Source organism: Taeniopygia guttata, chromosome 26 (genome assembly GCF_048771995.1).
Source record: "Taeniopygia guttata chromosome 26, bTaeGut7.mat, whole genome shotgun sequence".
Taxonomy (NCBI): Eukaryota; Metazoa; Chordata; class Aves; order Passeriformes; family Estrildidae; genus Taeniopygia; species Taeniopygia guttata.
Genome location: NC_133051.1, coordinates 3239736 through 3261699, shown reverse-complemented (window position 1 = coordinate 3261699; position 21964 = coordinate 3239736). Strand labels below are relative to the sequence as shown.

The following is a 21964-nucleotide window of genomic DNA, read 5'->3' as shown; positions in this document are numbered from 1 at the left end:
ATCCATCCATCCATCCATCATCCATCCCCCATCCATCCATCCATCATCCATCCATCCATCCATCCATCCATCCATCCATCCATCATCCATCATCCATCCATCATCCATCCATCATCCATCCATCCATCCATCATCCATCCATCCATCCATCCCTCAGCCATCCATCCATCCATCCATCCATCCATCCATCATCCATCCATCCATCCATCATCCATCCATCCATCCATCCATCATCCATCCATCATCCATCATCCATCCATCCATCCATCATCCATCCATCCATCATCCATCATCCATCCATCCATCATCCATCCATCCATCCATCATCCATCCATCCATCCATCATCCATCCATCCATCCATCATCCATCCATCCATCCATCCATCCATCCATCATCCATCCATCCATCCATCCATCATCCATCCATCCATCATCCATCATCCATCCATCCATCATCCATCCATCCATCCATCATCCATCCATCCATCCATCATCCATCCATCCATCCATCCATCCATCCATCCATCCATCCATCATCCATCCATCCATCCATCCATCCATCCATCCATCCATCCATCCATCCATCCATCATCCATCCATCCATCCATCCATCCATCCATCCATCCATCCATCATCCATCCACAGCTCCCAGGTGTACCCCAGGTGCTCCCAGCTGTGCCCAGCTGTGCCCCAGGTGCTCCCAGTGCCAGGCCAGGCTGTGCCCAGCAGTCCTAACGTGTTCTCCCCAAAAACCAGGGGGTGCAGAGCAGCTGCTCTCAGCAAAGGTGCATTTCCAGCAGCTGCTGCCCAGTCCAAACCCCACAAATCCCCACCCTGAGCCCCCAAACCCTCCCGGGGCAGTGCAGGGACCAGCAGCTCCTCCCTGGAGCACCTCTCGGTGGGGACAACACCAAAACAAGGAGGGGACAAGGCCACAGGTCCATGCAGGGCATCTCCCGGGGGTTTGGGTCCTGCTGGAGCCGGGAATTCTGCCGAGGGTCGGGTGGGAGCCGCTCCTTTCCCGGCGCTTCCATCTCCATGGCGACCGGGGGAAGAACTGAGATCCGGGTTTAAAATATGCTCTGCCTCCGGTTCTTGCCGCGGGCTGGGGAAGGGAGACAGGGACGGGCTCAGTGGGTCGGGGGTGGCTCTGCAGGGCCTGGGGCAGGAGGTGCCCAGCCTGTGGCCATCCCAGAGGAGCCAGCTGTGCCTCAGGAGGCCCAGATGTGACAACAAAGGTGCCCAGGAGTGATTTGTGGACTGGAGAGGTAACAGGGAGCAGGTTTGGGTTTTTGCTGCCCATCCTGGCAGCGGCTGGGAGAGATCCCGGCCCTTGGCCAGCCCTACCTGAGTGCTGGAAGGCTGAGCCTCGGTGGCCGGGGTCCTTCTGGAGCTGGATCTCCTTCAGGGAGAAGATGGAGGCATCTGGGCAGAGGGGGCACAGAGAAGGGTCAGTCCTGCCCCAGGGTGGCACCTCCACGGAGCTCTTCCCTCAGCCTGCCACCCCATCTCATCCCACCCCAATGATTATTAATTAATATTATTATGATTATTTCTTATTCCTCGCTCCCACAGCCATCACCTCCTGCCCCTCCCTGCTGCAGAAGGGAGCAGAGAGGTGCCTGAACCCCTTTTCCACCCCTTTTCCACCCCTTTTGGAGGGGCCAGGCAGCACTTACTGTCAGGCAGGAGGTGCACCCGCTCCCCCAGGCTCTTGAAGTAGGGGTGCTGCAGGGCTGCCTCGGCTGAGATCCGGCCCTTGGCTCTGTACTGCACAAAGCCCCGAGAAAAGCCGTGAATGCTCATTTCCACCACACACCTGGGCACCTTTGTACATTTATACCACACACCTGGGCACCCCTGCACACCTACACCACACACCTGGGCACCCCTGTACGCCTACATCACACATCTGGGCACCCCTGTACATTTATATCACACACCTGGGCACCTCTCTACATTTATCTCACACATTTGGGCAGCCCTGCACATTTATATCACATACCTGGGCACCCCTGTATACGTACACCACACACCTGGGCACCTCTCTACATTTAATTCACACATCTGGGCACCCCTGTACATTTATATCACACACCTGGGCACCCCTGCACACTTACACCACACACCTGGGCACCTCTCTACATTTATCTCACACATCTAGGCACCCCTGCACATTTATATCACACACCTGGGCACCTCTCTACATTTATATCAAACATCTGGGCACCTCTGTACATTTACACCATAGATCTGGGCACCCCTGCACATTTACCTCACACATCTGGGCACCTCTCTACACTTGTCCCACACATCTGGGCAGCCCTGCCCATCCCAGCCGTGCCCCCCACCCGCCTCGTGCCCCTTCCCTGCCCCAGGTGCCCCTTCCCTGCCCCAGGTGCCCCTTCCCTGCCCCAGAGCCCCTCTGCCCCTGCCCCAGGTGCCCCTTCCCTGCCCCAGAGCCCCTCTGCCCCTGCCCCAGAGCCCCTCTGCCCCTGCCCCAGGTGCCCCTTCCCTGCCCCAGAGCCCCTCTGCCCCACCCCGGGCTGCCCCAGCACTCACCAGGAGGAGATCTGCCAGCAGGTCGATGCCTTCCGAGTCCAGCCTGGGGGAGAGGGGAAATGAACCCAAAACTGCCCCGAGGCTGCACCAACAACCACAGCGAGGGACAAGGGGCACCACGAGCAGCAAATGAGCCCGGGCTGCCCAGGCTGCCCCTTCCACCCCTCAAACCCGCCAGTCCTCGGCTGTCCCTGCTCCTGGGGTACCTCGGGGCGTGATTTATCAGCGGCTGGGCCCGGTACTGGGTGAAGTTGTAAGCCTTGAACTCCTCGTTGGACGTTATGCCAGGCCAGGTGTCCTCTGTGGGGGTTCCTGCGAGGGGAGAGGGGACCTGCCATGGGCACTGGGTGGGATGGAAACGCGGCAGGAGAGAGGGGCCCTGCCCTGGCAGAGGGCACCCGTGTCCCCGGGGGCAGGGAGCCTCTCATCCTTTACCCCCGTGCCAGCCTGGAGGGGGCTGCAGGCAGCTTCTGTCCGTGCCAGCTGACCCCTGCCCACCCCAGCCATGTGTGCCCACCTCTGCCCACCCCATTCCATCCTCCTTCATTCCTGTGACCCCAGTCTACCCCATCCCACCCTGTTCCCTCCTTCCCACAGCATCCCTCCTCATCCCACTTCACCCCATCCCTTTTCCCTCCTTCCCACCACTTCCCACAGCATCCCACCCCATCCCTGTTCCTTCCTGTCCACCCCATCCCATCCCATCCCATCCCATCCCATCCCATCCCATCCCATCCCATCCCATCCCATCCCATCCCATCCCATCCCATCCCATCCCATCCCATCCCATCCCATCCCATCCCATCCCATCCCATCCCATCCCATCCCATCCCATCCCATCCCATCCCATCCCATCCCATCCCATCCCATCCCATCCCATCCTTTTCCCTCCTTCCTACCACATCCCACCGCATCCCTGTTCATCCCACCCCATCCCATGGATCCCACCCCACCCCATGGATCCAATCCCATCCCATGGATCCCACCCCATCCTATGGATCCCATCCCACAGATCCCATCCCAATCCCATGGATCCCACCCCATAGATCCCATCCCATGGATCCCACCCCACCCCACGGATCCCATCCCATGGATCCCACCCCATAGATCCCATTCCCTGGATCCCACCCCACGGATCCCACCCCATGGATCCCACCCCATAGATCCCATCCCATGGATCCCACCCCATCCCACGGATCCCACCCGTTCCGTTCCGCTCCTTCCCCGCGCTCCCGGTGCCGCGGGCAGCCGCTGCCCCCGCGTGGGGACGCGGGCTCGGCGCAGCGGCGCTCACCGAGCAGGCGGAAGATGAGGTGCAGCTCCTCCTTCACCGTGGAGCCGGGGAACATCGGCCGGCCCGTCACCATCTCGTAGTGGATGCACCCGACCCCCCTAAAGAGCAGGGAACACCCCGGGATCAGACAAAACCCGGGATCAGCGGGGACAAACCCCGGGATCATCAGGGACACCCCGGGATCAGCGGGGACAAACCCCGGGATCAGCGGGGACAAACCCCGGGATCAGAGGGACAAACCCCGGGATCGGGGGAGACAAACCTCGGGATCGGGGGGAACAAACCCCGGGATCAGAGGGACAAACCCTGGGATCAGAGGGACAAACCCCAGGATCAGTGGGGACAAACCCCGGGATCAGCGAGACAAACCCCAGGATCGGGGGGACAAACCCCAGGATCATCAGGGACAAACCCCGGGATCAGGGGGACAAACCCCGGGATCAGGGGGACAAACCCTGGGATCAACAGGACAAACCCCGGGATTGGGGGGACAAACGCCGAGATCAGCAGGGACAATCCCCAGGATCAGGAGGGACAAACCCCGGGATCAGAGGGGACAAACCCCAGGATCATCAGGGACAAACCCCGGGATTGGGGGGACAAACCCGGGATTGGGGGGACAAACGCCGGGATCATGGGGACAAACCCCGGGATCAGCGAGACAAACCCTGGGATCAACAGGACAAACCCCGGGATTGGGGGGACAAACGCCGGGATCAGCAGGGAGCAACCCCGGGATCATCGAGGGGACAAACCCTGGGATCAGGGGGGACAAACCCCGGGATCATCAGGGACAAACTCTGGGATCAGCAGGGACAAACCCCGGGATCAGGGGGACAAACCCGGCGGGTGGCACCGATGGAGCGGGATCAGCTCCCGGTGGGATGGCACAGACCCAACCCCGAGTGCCAGGGGATGGGGAAAACTGCTCTGGGAGAGCTCTGGGGACATGGGGACAGGGAAATGTGCACTGGGAGAGCTCTGGGGACAGGGAAAACTGCACTGGGAGAGCCCCAAGGAACAGGGAAAGTGTTCTGGAAGAGCCCTGGGAACAGGGAAAACTGTTCTGGGAGAGCCCCGCACTCTCTGGTGTAAAAAGCCTCAGGAGACATGGAAAACAATTCTGGAAGAAGTCTAAGGACAAGTGGAACAGCTCTGGAAGAGCCCCCAAACTGGTTTTAACAACCCCATGGAAAACTACTTTGGGGAGCCCCAAGGACAGGGAAATCTTCACTGGGAGAGCTCTGGGGACATGGAAAACAGATTTGGAAAAACTTCTAAAACTCTGGTGTCAACAGACCCAGGGGACAGGGAAACTGTCTTGGGAGAGCTCTGGGATCAGGGAATTCTGCTCTGGGAGAGCTCTGGGGACAGGGAAACTGTCCTGGGAGAGCTCTGGGATCAGGGAATTCTGCTCTGGGAGAGCTCTGGGGACAGGGAAACTGTCCTGGGAGAGCTCTGGAGATGGGGAAAGCAGCCCTGGGAGAGCTCGCCACCCTCGGTTGTACCCAGCACTGTGAGGATGAGGATGGAAATGCTGAGCTCCATCCTGGAGAGCCCGGGAAGCTCCAGGGATTCTCCCGGGCAGCTCCAGGGAAGCTCCCAGGTATCTCAGGGCCTCACCACATGTCGATGGGCGTGGAATACTCGGTGGATCCCAGCAGGACGTCGGGGGGCCGGTACCAGAGCGTCACCACCTCATTGGAATAGGTTTTTGTGGGGACCGACTTGGCCCTGGCTAATCCTGAGGGCGGGAGGGACACACATCAGGGAGCTGCCCCTTTTTCCCAATCCTGCGCCGTCCCTGGGGGGCTTCACCTACCAAAATCCGCCAGCTTGAGCTCCCCTCGCTCGTTGATGAGCAGGTTCTGGGGTTTGAGGTCCCGGTGCAGGATTTTCCTGCCGTGGCAATAAGCCAGGCCTCGGAGCAGCTGGAACATGAAGATCTGCAGGGAGGAAGAGGAGGAGGGGGTGCATTTAGGACTAAAAATCAACCTGCCTCGAGGAATCTGGATGTTGTGGGCAGGAAAAACCCCTCAGAGCTGGGCTGGGGTGGGAAATGCTGTGGGGAAGTGCCACAGGATGGGATGAACCAAGTGTGCACGTGCAGTGATTTTATCTAGGGTGGCAGTGACCCAAGGAACACTGGGGGAGCCTCAGAAAGCGAGCAAGAACTGAAGGGTGAAGGTATCTCCAGCCTCTCCCAGCCCCAAAACAGCCCCACCAGGGTGGGGGACAGGGTGGGGTCCCGGGCATGGCCTCACCTGTGGGACTCAGATTCAAAGAAAGAAACTGAGAGTTTCTAGCCAGGCAGAAGCCTGGGGAAGAGCTGGAGAAGAATATAAATAATTCTTTATCTCTCTTGTGTTTCACATTGTTTATAGTTAAGTTCTATCACTGTGCATCAAGCACTGTACACCAGTGCTGTGAGTTGTTTTCACTCCAGGAGCAATGGAGTTGGCCCTCACAAAGCTCTGTATAAAAGAGCGGTGTATTTTGAATAAATCAGAGTTTTACTCTCAGTTTTTTTTCCATGGGACTGATGGAGTTGGTCCTCACGGAGCTCTGTATAAAAGAGCAGGGTATTTTGAATAAATCAGAGTTTTACTCTCACAGCCTTCTGAGCCAGAGTCCCTTCATTCCCGTCCTGCCTCGACAGCGACACTCACCTTCACATTGTGCACACTCATCAGGTTCCCGCAGTTCTCCAGGTACTGCTTGAGGTCGTTGTCCTGCGGCGGGAAGGACACGTCAGTCTGTCCTTCCTCACCCCCCCCAGCCCCCAGAGAAGCCCCCAGACCCACCAGGTACTCGAAGACGAGGGTGAGGCAGCGCTCGGTGTGGATGATGTCGTGCAGGGTGACGATGTTGGCGTGTTTGAGGTTCTTCAGCAGCGACACTGCGGGGACAGCGGGGTTGGGGCGGCAGGAGCCGGGGCTGGGCACGGCCACAGCCATCCCAAATCCTCCCTCCCGGCCTCACCTTCCCGGATGGCTGTGCAAGGAGCCCCCTCCTCGTGCTCCAGGCGGATTTCCTTCAGCGCCACCAGGTTTTCCGTCAGCTTGCTGCGGCCCTTGAACACCGTGGCGTAGGTGCCCTGGAAGGGGACAGGGGACAGTGGCCATTTCCCAGGGTGGCACAGCACCAGTGTCCCCAAAACATCTGGAGGAAGGACCGTTTGAGGTGACAGCACTGGGTCTGAGCTCCACAAGAAAGAATTTCTCCTTCTTGGATATTGAGGATTTTTGACCCTTGTGCTTCGAGCTGCCCTTTGAATTTCATTGAATTCCTTACAGGGCTCTGACAGACTACTCACCTCTCCCAGTTTGTCCAGTTTAATGTAGGTTTCCAGCTTCCCAAAGCCGATATCTGACTGTGAGAGAGAAAGGAAAACATCACTGGGGAGGAGGGAACCTCACCCAGGGGTGGCTTCACCTCCAGAACCTTTCCAGGGACACTGGGCAGTGACAATTGGGATTTTTACTCCACTGACTGCCCAAACCCTCTGTGGATCCTGGGAAAAGCCCTGTCCTGAGCAGGGGAGTGAAGGCTGCTGCACAACCCCCAGAGCCACATTCCTTATTTATGAGGGGCTCATGAATATTAATGACACATCGCCCTGAGTTTGTTTTATTGATCAGACAGCACCGGCAGGTAAATTCCAGCTCTCCTTCCCCTCTCCTTCCTCCTGAACAGGCACCTCAGGTCCCAAAAAGCCTCTTGAGGCCCGGCTGTGGCAATGGGCACCTCTGGTGTCTGCACACGGAGATTTTTGCTCCTGTTTTGATGTACACAGAGTTTTTGCTCCTATTTCTGCTGCTGCAGCAGAGAAACGGAAATGCCACCACTGGAGCAAAGGCTGATTCATTATTTATCCACATTTGCATTTCCACTGGCAAGAGGCTCCGGCTGAGCTGCAGGAGGGTTTTCCTCTCCTGCTTTGGGAAGGAGCCAGGCTGGGAGGGCAGCCAGGTGTGCACAGGGGGGTGAGGGAGGGTGGGAATGGCCCAGCAGGTGCAGCTGGGGAAGGGATGCAGAGCTCAGAATCATGGAATTATTGAGGCTGGAAAATCCCTGTGGGATCATCGAGTCCCAGCTGTGCCCAAACCCCACCCTGAGCACTCAGTGCCAAGTCCAGGGATGGGCACTCCAAACCCCCCTGGCAGCCCCTTCCAGCCCTTCCCATGAGGAAATTCCTGCTGGTGTCCAACCTGAGCCTCCCCAGCACAGCCTGAGGCCGTTCCCTCTCCTCCTGTCCCTGTTCCCTGGGATAAGATCCCAAATCCCCCCCGGCTGTCCCCTCCTGTCAGGAGTTGTGCAGAGCCAGAAATTCCCCCTGAGCCTCCTTTGCTCCAGGCTGAGCCCCTTCCCAGCTTCCTCAGGGCTCTCCAAACCCTTCCCAGCTCCCTCCGGACTCTCCAAACCCTTCCCAGCTCCCTCAGGGCTCCCCAAACCCTTCCCAGCTCCCTCCGGACTCTCCAAACCCTTCCCAGCTCCCTCAGGATTCCCCAAACCCTCCCCAGGTCCCTCAGGATTCTCCTCCCGGTGCTGCTGGGGCCGTGCAGGAAGGGCTGGGAATGGGCAGGGACATGAGGGGACCTCAGTGCCAGCCCGGGGAGCTGGCACAGCAGGACAGGGACACACGGGGGGTGCCGTGCCCGGCACTGCCGCCTCTGTGGGTGCCACTCACGAGGGAGGCCCGCCGGGACATCCTGCTCAGGGGCTTGGGGAGCTCCAGGCTCTCCATCTGCAGCTTCTGCAGGAACTCGGGGGGCAGCCGGATGTCCATGGGCAGCGAGAGGCGCTTGCTGACGTCCTGCAGGGAGGGGACAGATGACAGGGAGGTGACAGGAGGACTTTCAGGGGGAAGATCTCTGTCACAGAGCCGGCACTGATGCTGCTCAAGGGAATTTGGGTGGCGGCACACGGTGAGCGCCCCTCGGGAGTCACAGAAGAGGGCTCGTGTGTGACACTGCCACGTCCCAAACCGCACCCAGCCAGCGGGGAGGTGACACCCAGAGGTGCCCCCAGGTCCCCCCGTCCCCAGCACTTGCCTCCATGGAGAAGCGGCGCTGGCCGTGGTTGCGGTAGCGCACGGCGGCCACCGGCGACCGGCCCTGCCCCTCCGGCGGGGACACGGGGCTGCCATCAGCTGCCACCTCCCTGCCCAGCTGTGCCAGCTGCAGGTGGCCCTGAGCCAGGTCTGGGGACAAAAGAGAGCAGAGTGAGCTGCCGGAGCGGAGCGGTGGCAGGAGTGACAAGGGGTGATGCTCTGGGGACACGGGAATCTCTTCTTCCTTCTCTCTGTGCACAGGAAATTCTGTTTTCATAGAAATCACAGAAATCACAGAAATCACAGAAATCACAGAAATCACAGAAATCACAGAAATCACAGAATAATGAGGTTGGAAGAGACCTCTAAGATCATCAAGTCCAACCCATGCCCTAACACCACAACCAGACTATAGCACCAAGTGCCAAGTCCAGTCTTTTTTTAAACATATCCAGAGATGGTGATTCCACCACCTCCCTGGGAAGACAATTCCAGTATTTTATTATTCTTTCAGTGAAAATTTTTTTCCTAATATCCAACCTAAACCTTCCCTGACGTAGCTTTGCTCCGGATTCCTGGGGCATTGCCACCCTCAGTGTTCCCAGAGCACAGCCTGCCTGCCACCAGGGGCAGTGACAGAAATCCCAAATCCCACCCCAGTGCTCTGCCCCCTGCAGCAGCACCACAGGGTTCGGCAGGGATGAGGATTTGACTTCCCATCGTTATCCTCCCAAAATGTTTTAGGTAAAATAGCCTGAAATGTGGCCTGAAACAGCCTGAAACACAGCCTGAAACACAACTTAAAACACAGCCTAAAACACAGCCTGAAACAGCCTGAAACACAGCTTGAAACACAGCCTGAAACAGCCTGAAACACTGCTGAAAACACAGCCTGAAACACAGCCTGAAACAGCCTGAAACAGCCTGAAACACAGCCTGAACACAGCCTGAAACAGCCTGAAACACAGCCTGAAACAGCCTGAAACACAGCCTGAAACAGCCTGAAAAACGGCCTGAAACACAGCCTGAAACAGCCTGAAAACAGCCTGAAACACATCCTGAAACAGCCTGAAACATGGCCTGAAACAGCCTGAAACAGCCTGAAACACAGCCTGAAACAGCCTGAAACACAGCCTGAAACAGCCTGAAACACAGCCTGAACACAGCCTGAAACAGCCTGAAACACAGCCTGAAACACATCCTGAAACACAGCCTGAAACACAGCCTGAAACAGCCTGAAATAGCCTGAAACACGGCCTGAAACACGGCCTGAAACAGCCTGAAACACGGCCTGAAACAGCCTGAAACACGGCCTGAAACACAGCTTGAAACAGCCTGAAACAGCCTGAAACAGCCTAAAACACAGCCTGAAACACGGCCTGAAACACAGCCTGAAACACAGCCTGAAACACAGCTTGAAACAGCCTGAAACAGCCTGAACACAGCCTAAAACACAGCCTGAAACACGGCCTGAAACACAGCCTGAAACAGCCTGAAACACGGCCTGAAACAGCCTGAAACACGGCCTGAAACACAGCTTGAAACAGCCTGAAACAGCCTGAAACAGCCTGAAACACGGCCTGAAACACGGCCTGAAACAGCCTGAAATACAGCCTGAAACACAACCTGTGGAAGGAGCAGGAAATCAGAACAAAATGAACCCCTGAGCTCCTTCTGCTCCCTGCTCTGAGGTTTGCACTTACAGCTCCTCACTCGGCGATTCCAGCAGGGACATGGTGGCACTCCGGGGACATCCTGGCACTCACAGCCAACACACCCAGGGTCCAGCACAGGTCACCTGGTCCCTAGTGAGGAGGATTCCCCTGGAGAATCCATGGATGATGATTCCAGGGGTTGTTCCCAAGAAGGAAGGAGTAGAATTCCCCTGGGGGACTCATGGATGATGATTCCAGGGGCTGCTCCAGGAGAATTCCCCTGAGGAATCCATGGATGATTCCAGGGGCTGTTCCCAAGGAGGCAGAAGGAGGATTACCCTGGGAAATCCATGGATGATTTCAGGGGCTGCTCCAGGAGGAGGATTCCCCTGGGGGATCCATGGATGATGATTCCAGGGGCTGTTCCCAAGGAGGATTTCCCTGGGAGATCCACAGATGATGATTCCAGGGGCTGTTACAGGAGAATTCCCCTGAGGAATCCATGGATGATTCCAGGGGCTGTTCCCAAGGAGGAAGGAGGAGGATTTCCCTGGGGGATCTATGGATGATGATTCCAGGGCTCCAGGAGGAGGATTCCCCTGGGGAATCCATGGATGATGATTCCAGGGGCTGCTCCAGGAGGAGGCAGCAGCAAACTGGGCGTGCTGGGAGCCAGGATGATGCACTGGACGTGCTGGGGTGGAGAAAAGGTCAAGCAGGACGGACCAGCCCGTCTGACCCCACTGCTCCCTCCCTTCTCCCAGCTTTGCAGCCACGCTCCAAAATCCCCAAAACCCCCAAAACCCCCGGTGCCCTCCCTGCAGACGCTCCCCAGAGTGAGGGGGAGCAGCGAGGAGTGCCCCAGGCCGAGCCCTGCCCCGTCCCTGCCCTGTCCCTGCCCTGTCCCCAGGGTTAGGTGACAATCCCGGCTCCGGGGATGATCTCTTGGCTGAGGAGCGGGGAGGGAGGGAGGGATGCAGGCAGGGCTGGATTTTCACGGGGTGCTGAGCAGGGCTGGGACCTGGCTGCATTTTGCTCGGCTGATGGATGAGAGGTGGCAGGCAAGTGACCTGGCAAGGGCTCCGTGGGTTTGTGCCAGGGGCAGCGGGTGAGCAGGGAGAGGAGAACTGAGGGCTCCCGGGTGCCCAGCCCGCACCTGAGGGTGGGTTCAGCCCGTGCCAGGGGGCTGGAGAGGGGCTGAAGCGGTGCCAGGGCTTTTGGGCACACGGGTAAAACCCCTCCTCTGTCCCCTGTCCCTTTCCCTCCATCTGTGTTTACAGCAACAATCAGGAAATGTCCCCTGAGTTAACCACAGGTATGAAAAAAATGTGGATTAATTCAACTGGACCGAATCTTTTTAACTTCCTTGTTTTCCAAGCAAATTATAATCAAGGAAACCAAAGGTCATTTAAGGTCTGACTGAATGGAGCCTGACTAACCCACTGGGAATGACATTTTGGGTGAATTTATGCTGGTTCCCATGGTGAAACAAACCTAAAGCTGGGTAAAAGGTGCAACCTGCAAACCAGCAGCTCTGACTCTGCACGAGTGATCAGAGACAACCTCAGTGTCATGTTAGATGTAAAATCAGAGATAAATCCACAACCTGGACACTCCAGTGGATCCAAAAGGATGGGAAGAGGAGGTAACAATTCACAGAAGGTTCGCAGAGGTCTGGGGAGAGGGTTGGGCTGCCTGGGAAATCCATGGAGACACCCTGCCCTGCCAGGAGGAGGATTACCCTGGGGGATCCATGGATGAGGATTCCAGGGGCTTTCCCAAGGAGGATTTCCCTGGGAGATCCACAGATGATGATTCCAGGGGCTGTTCCAGGATAATTCCCCTGAGGAATCCATGGATGATTCCAGGGGCTGCTCCAGGAGGAGGATTCCCCTGGGAATCCATGGATGAGGATTCCAGGGACTGTTCCCAAGGAGGAAGGAGGAGGATTCCCCTGGGGAATCCATGGATGATGATTCCAGGGGCTGCTCCAGAAGGAGGATTCCCCTGGGGAATCCAATGATGATGGTTCCAGGGGCTGTTCCCAAGGAGGCAGAAGGAGGATTACCCTGGGAAATCCATGGATGATGATTTCAGGGGCTGCTCCAGGAGGAGGATTTCCCTGGGGGATCCATGGATGAGGATTCCAGGGGCTGTTCCCAAGGAGGATTTCCCTGGGAGATTCACAGATGATGATTCCAGGGGCTGTTACAGGAGAATTCCCCTGAGGAATCCATGGATGATTCCAGGGGCTGTTCCCAAGGAGGCAGAAGGAGGATTACCCTGGGAAATCCATGGATGATGATTCCAGGGGCTGCTCCAAGAGGAGGATTCCCCTGGGGGATCCATGGATGATGATTCCAGGGGCTGTTCCCAAGGAGGATTCCCCTGGGGAATCCATGGATGATGATTCCAGGGCTCCAGGAGGAGGATTCCCCTGGGGAATCCATGGATGATTCCAGGGACTGTTCCCAAGGAGGAAGGAGGAGGATTCCCCTGGGGAACCCATGGATGATGATTCCAGGGGCTGCTCCAGGAGGAGGATTCCCCTGGGAATCCATGGATGATGATTCCAGGGGCTGTTCCCAAGGAGGATTCCCCTGGGGAATCCATGGATGATGATTCCAGGGGCTGCTCCAGGAGGAGGATTCCCCTGGGGAATCCACGGATGAGGATTCCAGTGGCTGTTCCCAAGGAGGATTCCCCTGGGGAATCCACGGATGATGATTCCAGGGGCTGCTCCAGGAGGAGGCAGCAGCAAACTGGGCGTGCTGGGAGCCAGGATGATGCACTGGACGTGCTGGGGTGGCGAAAAGGTCAAGCAGGACGCACCAGCCCGTCTGACCCCACTGCTCCCTCCCTTCTCCCAGCTTTGCAGCCATGCTCCAAAATCCCCAAAACCCCCAAAATCCCCGGTGCCCTCCCTGCAGACACTCCCCAGAGTGAGGGGGGAGCAGCGAGGAGTGCCCCAGGCTGAGCCCTGCCCTGTCCCCAGGGCTAGGTGACAATCCCGGCTCCGGGGATGATCTCATGGCTGAGGAGCGGGGAGGGAGGGATGGATGGAGGCAGGGCTGGATTTTCACGGGGGTGCTGAGCAGGGCTGGGACCTGGCTGCATTTTCGCTCGGCTGATGGATGAGAGGTGGCAGGCAAGTGACCTGGCAAGGGCTCCGTGGGTTTGTGCCAGGGGCAGCGGGTGAGCAGGGAGAGGAGACCAGGGCTCCCGGGTGCCCAGCCCGCACCTGAGGGTGGGTTCAGCCCGTGCCAGGGGGCTGGAGAGGGGCTGAAGTGGTGCCAGGGCTTTTGGGCACACGGGTAAAACCCCTCCTCTGTCCCCTGTCCCTTTCCCTCCATCTGTGTTTACAGCAACAATCAGGAAACCTCCCCTGAGTTAACCACAGGTATGAAAAAAATGTGGATTAATTCACCTGGACCGAATCTTTTTAACTTCCTTGTTTTCCAAGCAAATTATATCAAGGAAACAAAAGGTCATTTAAGGTCTGACTGAATGGAGCCTGACTAACCCACTGGAAATGATATTTTGGGTGAATTTATGCTGGTTCCCATGGGTGAAACAAACCTAAAGCTGGGTAAAAGGTGCAACCTGCAAACCAGCAGCTCTGACTCTGCACCAGTGATCAGAGACAACCTCACTGTCATGTTAGATGCAAAATCAGAGATAAATCCACAACCTGGACACTCCAGTGGATCCAAAGGGATGGAAAAAGGAGGTAACAATTCACAAAAGGCTCACAGAGGTCTGGGGAGAGGGGTTGGGCTGCCCTGGGATGTGCCAGCCCAGCCCACCCTGCCCTGCCCCCGGGAGATTCCCAATCCCAGGGGGCTGGAGCTGCCCTCGGGGCTGGCAGGACCCTGCTGGGAGCTCCATGTGAAGCTGTGGGCAGCCAGACTCATTCCACGAGAATTCCGGGGAGCCCTGACACGGAAAGAACGAGGCTGCTGCCATATCAAAGAGAACGAAAGCAGACACAGGCAGCCCTTTTTAGAAATATATTTAAACTCCTCCTCTGCCAAAACAAGCTTTGATCTCCCAAGGAAAGGGGCCAGGACCCTCCTCTGCCTGCCTGGCTTAGAACTTTTAATTACTTTGCTGAGTGTGAGCTCTCCTTTCCAGCCTCTGCGCCGCTCTCTGAGCTCGGGTTTTTCATCCTCCTTCCTCCCCCTCACCATCATTCCTCCAGGGCCTGGTGCTCCCGAGCTCAGAGCTGGCTCTGGTTTATCCCTTTTCCAGCCGAGACTCGGAATTTTGGCTGGATTGGGAGGGCAGAGCAGGCTGGAGGTGTTTGGGAAGAGAGGAGTTGATCCCTGCTGGGCTCAGCTCTCGTCCCTGGAGCAGTGATCACAGTGCCTGAGGTGCCACTGGCTGCCCCCAGCAGAGGCAGGATGGGGTCTGGAGCCCTGGGGACATCGAGAGCCCAGGGACAGAGGCAGGACGGGCTCTGGAGCTCTGGGGACATCGAGAGCCCAGGACAGAGGCAGGACTGGCTCTGGAGCTCTGGGGACACTGAGAGCCCGGGGACAGAGGCAGGACTGGCTCTGGAGCTCTGGGGACACTGAGAGCCCAGGGACAGAGGCAGGACTGGCTCTGGAGCTCTGGGGACACTGAGAGCCCAGGGACAGAGGCAGGATGGGCTTTGGAGCTCTGGGGACATCGAGAGCCCAGGGACAGAGGCAGGACGGGCTCTGGAGCTCTGGGGGACACTGAGAGCCCAGGGACAGAGCTCTGGGGACACCAAGAGCCCAGGGACAGAGGCAGGACGGGCTCTGGAGCCCTGGGGACACTGAGAGCCCAGGGACAGCCCCAGAGATCCTGACCAGAAGGCCAAGCCTGCAGCAGAGCTGTTTTGTGGGGCAGAGGAGCAGCACAGGAGCAGCACAGCCGCGGCTGCGGGCTCAGCTCTGCTCCCCACAGCTTTTCCCCAGAGTCGCTTCTCCCCTCTGCACTTTGGTTCTCCAGGTGGCAAACGGGCACTGAGTGCTGGGGGAGATCCAAACTCAGCTCCAAAGCTGCCCACAAGCCCTGGGAGAGGCTGGTGCACACCTCGAGTCATGGACCCAACCCTGGTGCTGGCCACACTTTGCTCCTGTTCTCTCCTGGCTACCTCAGGACCAAGCCCAAAAGCCCAGGGGGTCCTGGCAGATGCCACCGGCCTTTTTTGCCACCCAAGGGCAAAGGAAGACCTTGAGATGGCTCATTAAAGCAGAGTAAGAGGGAAATTACCTCTGGGGTTTGCAGAGGACATAAGGAGGAGGAGATAAGGAGCCCAGATCCCACATCCCACAGCAGGAGCAGCGCCCAGGACTTCCTCAGCCTTGCCCCATTTTATCCTGCACGGCTAATTAAGAGCTCAGGTCTAATTACAGCCCTCACTGAGGGTTGTGGGAGCCCCGGGGGTGCTGGTCGGGTGTCTGCAGAGAGAAGGGAGAGCCTGGGGGAGCTGTGGGAGGGAGGGAAGGCGGCTCTAAAGGAGCTTCCAGCATCCTCGGGCAGCTCGGCTGGCACGGCCGGGCCCTCCCCGCCGGGCAGCGCCGGTGCCAGGCGCTGACATCAGGACTCAGCCCCCCTTCAGCGACGGCAAACAGAGCCCGAGCGGAGCGGAGGGCACGGGAAGGGGCCGGGCTGCGGCACAGCTGGCAGGAGGCACCACGGCATGGCTGGGCTTCACCCCGGTGTGAGCCCAGGCGGCTCTGCCCGGCTCTGCCAAGCCGTCCCAACCCCCCAGGCTCTGCTCGGCTCCCCAAACTGTGCTGGCTCTGCCCAGCCTCTGCCCAGCTCTGCCCGGCTCTGCCCACTTCCCCAGACTCTGCCAGGCTCTTCCTGGCTCCTCAAACTCTGCCCAGTTCTGCCAAACTCCCCAAACTCTGCTCCGGCTCTGCTCTGGCTCTGCTCAGGCTCTGCCCGGCTCCCCAAACTCTGCCAAACTCTGCCCAAACTCTGCCTGGCTCCCCAAACTGCCTGGCTTCCGAAACTGTGCCGGGCTCCCCAAACTCTGCCCAGCTCTGCCCGGCTCTGCCCAGACTCCGCCTGGCTCCCCAAACTCTGCCTGGCTCCCCAAACTGTGGAGAGGACTGGGAGGCTTTCACCCCCTCACCTTCGTTCCTCTGGTTGTTGAGCTGGTTGAACTGCTCCGTGAACTCCGTCAGAGACTCCTCGATGGTCTCCGTGCGCGGCACCGAGAGCGAAAACCTCCTCTTGAAGTTCTTCATCTTGTTCATCTTCCCTCCTGCTGCCAGGGACGGCAGAGCCCTGCGGGGAAGGGGACAGCAGGTTCAGAGGGCTGGACAATGCCACGATGGGTCCCCAGCCCCACAGCTGCTGCTCTTCGGGGTTGGCAGCATTCCCAGCTCAATCCCAGCTCGATTCCAGCTCAATCACAGCCTGATCCCAACTCGATCCCAGCTCAATCCCAGCTCGATCCCAGCCCGATCCCAGCTCAATCCCAGCTCGATCCCAGCTCGATTCCAACCCAATCCCAGCTCGATCCCAGCCCAATCCCAGCTCGATCCCAACTCGATCCCAGACTGATCCCAACCTGATCCCTGCTTGATCCCATTTCGATCCCAGCCTGATCCAAACTCGATCCCAGCCTGATCCCAGCTCGATCCCAGCTCGGTCCCAGCTCGATTCCAGTCCGATCCCAGCCTGATCCCATTTCGATCCCATTTCGATCCCAGCTCGATCCCAGCCTGATCCCAGCTCAATCCCAGCTCAATCCCAGCTCAATCCCAACTCGATCCCAGCCTGATCCCAACTCGATCCCAGCTCGATCCCAGCTCAATCCCAGCTCGATCCCAGCTCAATTCCAGCCCGATCTCAGCTCGATCCCAGCCCCATCCCAGCTCAATCCCAACTCAATCCCAACTGAATCCCAGCCTGATCCCTGCTTGATCCCATTTCGATCCCATTTCATTCGATTTCGATCCCAGAGCAATCCCAGCTCTATCTAGCTCGATCCCAGCCCGATCCCAGCCTGATCCCAGCTTGGTCCCAACTCGATCCCAGCCCGATCCCAGCCCCATCCCAGCCCCATCCCAGCCTGATCGCAGCTCCCGGTGCCTCCTCCTGCTGGGCATCAGAATTGCCTTAACCACAGATGAGATTAAAGCAATAAAACCCTTAAAGGAAAAAAACCCTTGGGTGGGGAGCTCGCCCCAAAGGCGGCTTTGCCTTTCCTGCTTTGGCTCTTCCCAGGCTCAGCGGGGCTGGGATCAGGCTGGAAGTGCTGCCTAGGCTGGGTTTGGGCTCCAGCCCTGCTGCAATTCCTCCTGGCCAGCACGGATCCAGAATGGACCCAGCACTCCCTGGATTTACAGACAAGAAATCCCAGAATCCCAAACCAGTTTGGGTTGGAGGGACCTTGGGAATCATCTCATGCCACCCCCTGCCACGGGCAGGGCCAACTTCCACTGTCCCAGGTTGCTCCAGGGCCCATCCAGCCTGGCCTTGGACGCTGGCAGGGATGGAGCATCCACAGCTCTGCCCCTTCCAGCCTCAGGCCTGAGGAGGTTTGGGTCTGTCCCTCTCCTCTTTCCCAAATCCCAGGAGTGTGGGGATGCTCCTCCTGCATCCCTCATCCTCTGCATGCTCCAACCTCCCCACCTGTGAGAATCCAGGGCTTCCCTCTGGCTGCCCTGGGACCCTGGCAGGGGTCAGGAACCCCCTGGACAGAGCCCCCAGAGACACTGGCTGTGATCTCTGTCCATGGAAAAGAGTTTTCAATCTTACAGGATGAATTACCAGCTCTGAGGGTTTGATATCAGTAATAATTAAGTGTGGCACGGGTGCAAAAGTAAAATTTTAGGTTTCTAGATGAGGGGTCCAAAGGGGACAAGATGGAGGAAATTGGGTGTGTCTTGTCCTTTTTCTCCTTCTTCATGCCCTCCATGTTTCACTGTGGTGTTGGCATTTTTCTGTTGGTTCAGGCTGGGGACACACTGTCCAACGTAGGTGACAGATATTGGCACGTTATTGTAAATCCAGCACAGGTAGTTTGTGGTATTTAATGTTTGTACCATCCCACGAGGGGCAGAGCCCCACACGCTGCCCTGCAGGACAGAGCTGCGGCAGGGCAGCAGAACATGTTAGAGATAAACAGAATAAACACCCTTGAAACAGCACAGACCAATTATGGCTTCTGCTTTGGCAGCGGGGCTGACAGACAGAGACTTTCTACATTTCGGGATCATCAATAGCACAGATTCTGACACCCGCCAGGGGATTTTCCATGAACAACCCTGGACTTTAACGCCGCTCTCAGCCCCCAACCCAATCTCTCACCCCTTGGTGCCGAACAAGCCCCAAAACTTCTCAGCGATGTTTTTTTCCCCACAGGGAGAGACTCTTTCCCTGCACATCCCAGACCCCCGGAGCGGCTCGGCCCCTTCCTCCTGGGCATGTCCCCACTCCTGCTCTTCCCTGGATGTCCCCAGAGCCCCCCCAGCCCCTTCCCAGGTTTATCAGCACCGCCCAAGGGCGATCGCAGCATTCCAGACGGATCCCACCGGCACTGGGAACCGGCGCATCCCCGTCGCCAGGACAACACCCGGCCCGGCGTGCCTGCCTCTGAAAGCTTAAAAGATTATCCGTCAGCAATATAAACACTCCGCCTGGGCTCCTGCCAGGCTCTGCGGCTGGGCTCGGCACCCTGCAGTGGGTGAATCCCCTGAAAATCCCGGGAATTCACCCGAATCCCACACAGCGGCCGCCCCCGCTCCGCTCCCACCTTCCAATTCCTGGGGCTGAAGGCTCGGCCGTGCCTGGGGTCAGGGCTGGGGGGGTTTGCCGGGGGTGGGAAGGGAGGTGGGAGCGTTTCAGACACCTCCAGACACCTTCAGGCATTGGAATGTTTTCCCAGCCCTGCAGGAACGTGTTTGGACACAATGAAAGGTGGCAGATCTGGGTTCCAAAGGAGATTCAGCGATGCTGGCTGGAGGAAAGAATTGAGTCCAGCTTCTGGTCCTGCACTGGGGACAAAGTCCCAGCCTGGCAGGGCCTGGAATGAGATAATCAGGACATCAAGCAGGATATTGGGATCTCGGGAAGGTTGACAATCCCCCACCGAGCCCATCCAAAACCTCCTTTGATCCTTTGATCAGGATCAAATCTGGGTCAGGAAAGATGCAGGGAGCAGGTGAACGAGGAAAATGAGGAGAAGCAGTGTCTCCATCTCCCTTCCCCTCCCCAAAAGCTGTGGATTGTTTACGGGGAATCAGCTTCTCACTGACACAAAACTGCTCCACAAATCCAAATCCTTCCCCTCCTTACTTCCTGCAGGAATGCCAGCAGCTCCAGGCTCTAAATAGAAACCTGGGAGTGGAGAGGAACGGGGATGGGGTAAAAATATCCCCGGGATCGCTGCAGCCTCTCCTGCCACGCCCCAGCTGCTCCCTGCTCATGGCCTCGCATCCCCGAGCTCATTTTTCCAGCTACCTGGACCTGCTGTAGGATTCCATTAAAGCTGGGATTTATGGGATTGTGCTTGAGCCCTCTGCTCCTCCCCGAGAGGAATTCGCCCTGTCCCATGTGGGTTCCCAAAGCTGGGATTTATGGGATTCACCCTGTCCTTGTCCTCAGCCTCGCCCTCAGCATCTTCCCTGACAGGAATTCACCCTGTCTAAGGATCCCATATGGATACAGGATCCCAAAAGCTGCTGAGATTTATGGGATTGTCGACAGGCTACAGGATCCCAAAGCTGAAATTTATGGGATTTATGGGATTGTCCTTGTCCTCAGCCCTCAGCTCCTTCCCTGACAGGAATTCGCCCTCCTTCCCTGGGATTTATGGGATTGTGAGCAGGAATTCACCCTGTCCCATATGGATACAGGATCCTAAAGCTGAGATTTATGAGATTTTGAGCTGAGATTTATGGGATTGTGCTTCTCCTTGTCCTCAGCTCTCGGCTCCTCCTCGACAGGAATTCATTCTCTCCCATATGGATACAGGATCCCAAAGCTGAAATTTATGGGATTGTGCTTGTCCTCAGCCTTTGGCTCCTCCCTGAAAGGATTTCTCCTTCCCCAAAAGGAATTTGCCCTGTCCCACATGGATACAGGATCCCAAAGCCCTTGCCTCCTTCCCTGACAGGAATTCAACCTGTCCCATTTATAAAGCTGGATTGTGAGCTGGGATTGTGCTTCTCCTTGTCCTCAGCTCTCGGCTCCTCCTCGACAGGAATTCATTCTCTCCCATATTACAGGATCCTTGTCCTCAGCATTTGGCTCCTCTGAAAGGATTTCTCCTTCCCCGACAGGAATTCACCCTGTCCCACATGGATACAGGATCCCAAAACTGGGATTTGCAGGAAGCAAAGCACCCACAACCTTCGTGCCAGGGGGGGTGTAGGGTCAGGCCGGGCAATGTGGGGTGCCCCAGAGCCCTTTGGCATTCCAGGAGCTTCACCCACCCTCCAGCCGAATTCCTTGTGGGACAAAAAATCCCTTTTTCCAGCTGCTCTCCCCGGCATGGATTTCAAAGGGAAAACTCCTGGCGACTGCCTCTTGTTTTGTTTAATTCTGTTTAATTCTGTTTAATTTTGTTGAATTCTGTTGAATTCTGTTGAATTTTGTTGAATTCTGTTGACTTCTGTTGAGTTCTGTTGGGTTTTTTCCCCCCGCCTCAGTGTCCTAAAGGAAGCGGTGGCATTTATTGACTTTCCGAGGGAAAGTGACATTTTTTAAGCAAAGCCATGGCATCACTTTTGGTTTTAGAGCCTGGCAGGAATGGATAATTACCAGCAGGCAGGAACAAGACGTTGCACGGCGGGGCATGAAGGGAAGGAGCAAGTTCACATGGCAATGAGGAATTTAGGCATCAGCGGGCAAAAAAATGAAATCATCCGGCTTGGAATGCGGCCAAAAACCAGGATTAAAGCCAGCAGGGCGAGTGATCTGCGTTTACTGGAACACGGGTGGAGAGTAAATACCCGGCTGAAACACTTCAAAGAGCCCCAAAGCTGAATCCCAGCAGGAAAGCTCCCCACGGGAGCCAGACAAGGAGTTAACCATCCTTTAAAGGCTGCCCTCAAGGCTGTGTCCGGAAATCACCTTTACAGCTCCTCCTGAGCTGTTCCCGCAGGCATTCCGGCTGGGAATGGAGTTCTCCTGTTTTTCTACAGCTTCCTCGCTCTGGAATTCCTGAGCCAGGTATTTTCACTCTGGAATTCCTGAGCCAGGTATTTTCAGCATCACCAGAGTATGGAACTGTCCCCTCCCTCCTCCAGCAGGGTTTGGGAGCAAAGCTTTCCAGCGCTAATTATTGCCTCTCAAAAATGATCCTTGTCCTCAGCCCTTGGCTCCTTTCCTGACAGGAATTCACCCTGTCCCACACGGATACAGGATCCATGCAGGACAGGAAAAATTCTCTGTATTTTTCCTTACCAT

The 21964-nt window shown here is 57.2% G+C and overlaps 1 protein-coding gene across 1 annotated transcript in view; it reads right to left on the bottom strand.

The window, feature by feature from the left end:
• Positions 1-452: 452 nt before the first annotated feature.
• Positions 453-21964, bottom strand: part of CDK18 (cyclin dependent kinase 18) — a 34496-nt gene continuing 12984 nt past the window's right edge. Inside the window, exons 2-16 of the mRNA XM_030291981.4 lie at positions 16677-16831; positions 8911-9059; positions 8547-8672; positions 7173-7229; positions 6839-6953; positions 6661-6755; positions 6526-6588; positions 5679-5802; positions 5480-5600; positions 3857-3954; positions 2769-2874; positions 2563-2605; positions 1680-1770; positions 1348-1425; positions 453-1105 (exon numbers count right to left, since the gene is read on the bottom strand). Coding sequence (XP_030147841.3) covers positions 1071-1105; positions 1348-1425; positions 1680-1770; positions 2563-2605; positions 2769-2874; positions 3857-3954; positions 5480-5600; positions 5679-5802; positions 6526-6588; positions 6661-6755; positions 6839-6953; positions 7173-7229; positions 8547-8672; positions 8911-9059; positions 16677-16800 — 1425 coding nt within the window. The 5' untranslated portion in view covers positions 16801-16831 and the 3' untranslated portion in view covers positions 453-1070. The remainder of the gene's footprint in view (positions 1106-1347; positions 1426-1679; positions 1771-2562; positions 2606-2768; positions 2875-3856; positions 3955-5479; positions 5601-5678; positions 5803-6525; positions 6589-6660; positions 6756-6838; positions 6954-7172; positions 7230-8546; positions 8673-8910; positions 9060-16676; positions 16832-21964) is intronic.